This window comes from Ceratina calcarata, unplaced genomic scaffold (genome assembly GCF_001652005.2).
Source record: "Ceratina calcarata isolate Rehan_Ccalc_2016 unplaced genomic scaffold, ASM165200v1 scaffold525.2, whole genome shotgun sequence".
In the NCBI taxonomy this organism is placed as follows: Eukaryota; Metazoa; Arthropoda; class Insecta; order Hymenoptera; family Apidae; genus Ceratina; species Ceratina calcarata.
In genome coordinates this window covers 269,373-273,571 of record NW_017176396.1, presented here as the reverse complement: position 1 = coordinate 273,571, position 4,199 = coordinate 269,373, and the positions used below count along the sequence as shown (strand labels likewise).

General features: G+C 31.7%; 2 protein-coding genes across 2 annotated transcripts; one reads left to right on the top strand and one right to left on the bottom strand.

The window, feature by feature from the left end:
• Nucleotides 1-45: 45 nt before the first annotated feature.
• On the top strand, nucleotides 46-1,384 carry sicily (NADH dehydrogenase (ubiquinone) complex I, assembly factor 6 homolog sicily). Its single transcript, XM_018030514.2, has 4 exons — nucleotides 46-281; nucleotides 357-579; nucleotides 675-1,070; nucleotides 1,135-1,384. The coding sequence occupies exons 1-4, from the start codon at nucleotides 172-174 to the stop codon at nucleotides 1,315-1,317; spliced, it is 912 nt and encodes a 303-aa protein (XP_017886003.1). The 5' UTR covers nucleotides 46-171; the 3' UTR covers nucleotides 1,318-1,384.
• On the bottom strand, nucleotides 1,325-4,144 carry Rabex-5 (Rabaptin-5-associated exchange factor for Rab5). Its single transcript, XM_018030513.2, has 9 exons — nucleotides 3,819-4,144; nucleotides 3,541-3,653; nucleotides 3,213-3,470; nucleotides 3,004-3,133; nucleotides 2,845-2,942; nucleotides 2,520-2,776; nucleotides 2,298-2,429; nucleotides 1,979-2,224; nucleotides 1,325-1,906 (listed from the first exon to the last, which is right to left on the bottom strand). The coding sequence occupies exons 1-9, from the start codon at nucleotides 3,995-3,997 to the stop codon at nucleotides 1,517-1,519; spliced, it is 1,803 nt and encodes a 600-aa protein (XP_017886002.1). The 5' UTR covers nucleotides 3,998-4,144; the 3' UTR covers nucleotides 1,325-1,516.
• Between the last annotated feature and the right edge of the window lie 55 nt (nucleotides 4,145-4,199).

Here is a 4,199-nt window from a genome sequence, read left to right as displayed (position 1 = left end):
GTAAATAACATTTTATTAAAATGTACTTTTATCGCAAAAATTATTTAAAAATTACATCTCTTTATACGACTTATAACTGTGAATACATTTTATCCAAAGTGATGCTTATATGCATGTAACACATCTGCCTGTATAGTAGATGTTTGTTAATATATTACGTAAATATCAGTTATGACTGGAAATTTATTTTGTTTCAAACGAAACGTATTGTTACAAATTTTAAGGCATTCAAGTAAGACTACAAAACAAACACCGGCTACGTATTGTTCGGAATTGGTTAGGTATATGTAATTTGCGATTAATAACAAATGCAATTGAATTTTTTCCTCTGTTTCTTACATTGTTAATATCTTCAGAAAAAATGACTACGAAAATTTTTTATGCACATTGTTGCTATCACCTGAAATTAGAGCAGCTGCATTTGCAATCCGTGCATTCAACGTTGAAGTGGCTCAAGTAAAGGATCAAGTGAGCAATCATATGATAGGAGAAATGAGATTAAAATTTTGGAATGATGCATTAAACAATACGTACAAAGGAAACCCTCCACAAAGTCCTGTGATGTTGGAATTACATAGGGTATGATTTCTTATCTTTTTACTTTTTATTTCGAATATTTTTACAGTTCTCTCATTAATTAAAGATTATAATACTTTTAAGAAGATTCTTTACAGATTTTGCAGAAGCATTCTCTGTCGAAACACTACTTTAAGCGATTGATCGATATAAGACTTGAGAAGCTTCATGAATATTTATTTCATGACATCGCCGAGATAGAACGATATGCAGAATACAGTAATTCTTCTATTTACTATCTTTTACTACAAGCGCATGGTATAAACGACATGAATGCTGACCATGCTGCAAGTCATCTAGGCAAGGCTCATGGCATTGTTAATTTAGTTAGATCAGTCCCATATAATGCCATGAAGAGAGTGAATATGTTGCCGCAGGATATATTAATGAAGCATAGCGTGTCTACAGAGGCTGTATTACAAGGTTCCTCAAGTAAAAATCTTGAAAATGTAATATACGATGTAGCTTCTTGTGGAAAACTACATTTAGATGCTGTAAGTATATGAATGGGGGAATACTTGTATTTTATTTGACTGTAACACAATCTGCTTATTTCAGGCAATTTCTCTTAAAAGTAAGGTAGAAAAAAAGGGGAAAACAATCTTCTTACCAATAATTTGTTTGCAAAAATATTTCGATGAATTAAGAAAAGCAGATTTTAATATCTTTGATGCGAGATTACAAAGAAAAGATAACTTACTTCCCTTACATTTGTACTGGAAAAGTTGGACATTTAGCTGAATCTAGATTTTCATTAATTTTTATGTAAATTTACATTGCATTTAGAATTAAAATACTGTAACACGGATCGAGTATATTGTTTCCTCTGTGCCTCCCTTCATTTAAATGATTTATATAATATCTATGTCTATGATACATAATTTACTTATACGAATTGAACAACGTTTTTCTAAAATTGTATCTAAAATAAATAACTTTTCTATACATTGTGGAAATAACCGGTATAACTTTCCGAGTCCGTTTCTGTAGAATTTAAAGATAAGTCTCCGGTACTACAAGGAATTGTCGGTATATTCGAGCCTTGAACAGTAAAACCGTGATAATCTTCCTGTTCTGATTCCATGGTACATGGTAAATTCAAGTGTGTAGATACTAATAATTCATTGGATTTTTCTTGTTGCGTATCGAAATCACTTTGCGCATCCAAACTTATTAGACTAGTTTCGTCTTCTGCTTTGCTCACATCAAAACTGTCGTCACCAATAAATGAAGGAAAATCGAAGGTGGGAGACGGTGTAACACAATCTTCTATTAAAGATGTTCTTATATCGTTCTGTATCATGGAATTGTTAACTGCTGTAGGACAAACCTGGAATTTGTCATTAAAAAGTGACTGTTTGTACATTATAGACTCGTAGAACATAAAAATAAAATGACTCACTTGTGGGACAATGGGAGGCGGCAATTGGTAACTTTCGATATCTTCGCAATCCAAGTTAGTTGGTAATCTTTGACTGTGCGTAATTAATAACGGTGTCCTCTCCAAAACTGTCTCCACTTCTGTTTTCACATCTTCTTCAAACTGGAGTATCTTTTCTTTTAAATTCAATGCTTCGTTCATAATTTCCGTAGTTTTGGCCTTCAGTTCATCGAGCAACGTTATATCTTCACACATCAAATGGAGACTCTACGTAAATGTTTTGAGTTGTACGAAAAACTGATTTAACCCTTTTTTCTAACGAAAAATGTACGATATTTACTTCGCATATCATCAGTGCAGATTCCCATGTGTTAGCGGGTACACGTTCTCCAGACATATAAGCATTAAAATCTTTTTCGTCCATGTTTAATGACTCTGCTGTTAAGTTTTCAATAAAAGATACGGCACAGCACTGAAATACAGACACTTCTTTATATTACAATTTCATCCAATTATACGGATTCCGTTCCAGAATCCCGTTCGTTTATATGAATAACTTTACCAAATTTGTGAAATAATATCCACCTTCTCCTGTCATTAATCTACTTGCATTACAGAACCTAGTAATAAAATTGATATTGCTTTTAAGGCGAGCAGGATTAGCTTTTAAAACAATGAAGATTAAAGCTGGAAGGAATTCATCTGCAGATGCAGGTCCACCGACAGATTGTTGTAACATTAAAAATATATTTCGACAACAATAAATAACACAAGAAAGTTTTTCTTGTGGTGCTTTTGCAGAATCTATATTTAGTAAATCTATAATAAATTGAAAAGTCAATCAATCTTAAATTAATTCAATTGATCGATGAAATTGTATAACATACCCGTTATGGAAGTGTAAACGAGTTCCCTAACTTCAGAGCTGGTTTCATGTATCCTACATTCTAAATTCTTTCCACTAACCCAATTTAATTGCCGGATTCTATAATGAGATTTTATTTACGTATTTATTGTTAACTCCATAAATCGTACATGATACAAACCTTTTTTGTATTGCTAAATCTTTCTCTTCATCGTTTGTAAACGGCGGACAAAAGAGAATTCTATACAGCAAAGTCATTGCATATCTTTCTACATAATCTAATAATTTTTCTTTGATCTCTGGTGATATATCTGGGACAACAGAATTACAATTTTTTGTAAATATCTTCAAGACGCTTTGATAAATGAAATTAGTTTCAATTTTGAATACCTGAATACTTGGTACTATTTTCTAAACGTTTAGCAAACATTTGATAAAAATTTTGTGTAATCTCCGAAAGTTCTTCTATTCTCTTCACATCCTTGTTTTGGAGAATTTCAATTATAAACGAATGCATGCATTTTCTAACATCTTTCTCTACTGGCGTTTTAGCAATTACAGCTATTAAATCACGATTTTCTGCTTTTACTTTTTCAAGATCAGGATTGTCTTTTGTCAATTCGTATAATAACTCCTGATATCCCTGTGCTTTAAAAGAATATTTTCAAAATCATAAGAATTCAAGTAAGTAAATACATATTATAAGGTAGAGGTATACCTTTGGCAACTGGTTTCCGAAATGAAATATTTAACAATGTATACTTTTTCTGTTGCCCCTTTTTCTCTTCATACTTTTGATGTGCACTAATCGTACTTTTATTAGAAGATGCACTAAAATATTAAGAGACAAATATATGTGTAAATAGAAAATACTTCAGTTAATTTAACATAACGTAGACGTTAAAAATTCCGAACTACAATTGACAATCTGCTTCTTTAATTACTTAGTGTCTTTACGTAATATAATAAGTTAAATACATCAATTAATAAACATACTGATCATGCTCCTGTCCATGAACATGAGATTCCGTTTGCGATCTTTGTTTTTGCAAATATTCTCGATGACATTTACTGCAATAACCTTGCCATTCGGCGTTACCGTAAAATCCACAACCATTTTTACACTTAAGATCAGCTTCGTCGATTCTCAAAGTTGGTGTCTTCGTCGAGTACATTTTGATAAACAATATAAATAGGTATAAGTTAACAATTAAATCTTTTTATATATAATTTACATCTTATACGTAATCCCTTCGATTCCCAATTCCCATTACTGATCTTACTGATACACAGATGCTCGTTTGTTAGGGACAAACTTCAGATTCATGATAATTATACATGTGTTGCTGACTGATACATGCATGCGTACAAACATAT

Bases quoted from the DNA above. Each gene is read 5' to 3' on its own strand.
- sicily (XM_018030514.2), top strand. From the start codon at position 172: ATGACTGGAAATTTATTTTGTTTCAAACGAAACGTATTGTTACAAATT. The intron at 580-674 runs GTATGATTTCTT...GATTCTTTACAG, and splicing joins TGATGTTGGAATTACATAGG to ATTTTGCAGAAGCATTCTCT. The intron at 1,071-1,134 runs GTAAGTATATGA...TGCTTATTTCAG, and splicing joins GAAAACTACATTTAGATGCT to GCAATTTCTCTTAAAAGTAA.
- Rabex-5 (XM_018030513.2), bottom strand. From the start codon at position 3,997: ATGTACTCGACGAAGACACCAACTTTGAGAATCGACGAAGCTGATCTT. The intron at 3,654-3,818 runs GTATGTTTATTA...TTAATATTTTAG, and splicing joins CATGGACAGGAGCATGATCA to TGCATCTTCTAATAAAAGTA. The intron at 2,943-3,003 runs GTTTGTATCATG...ATCTCATTATAG, and splicing joins GATTTAGCAATACAAAAAAG to AATCCGGCAATTAAATTGGG.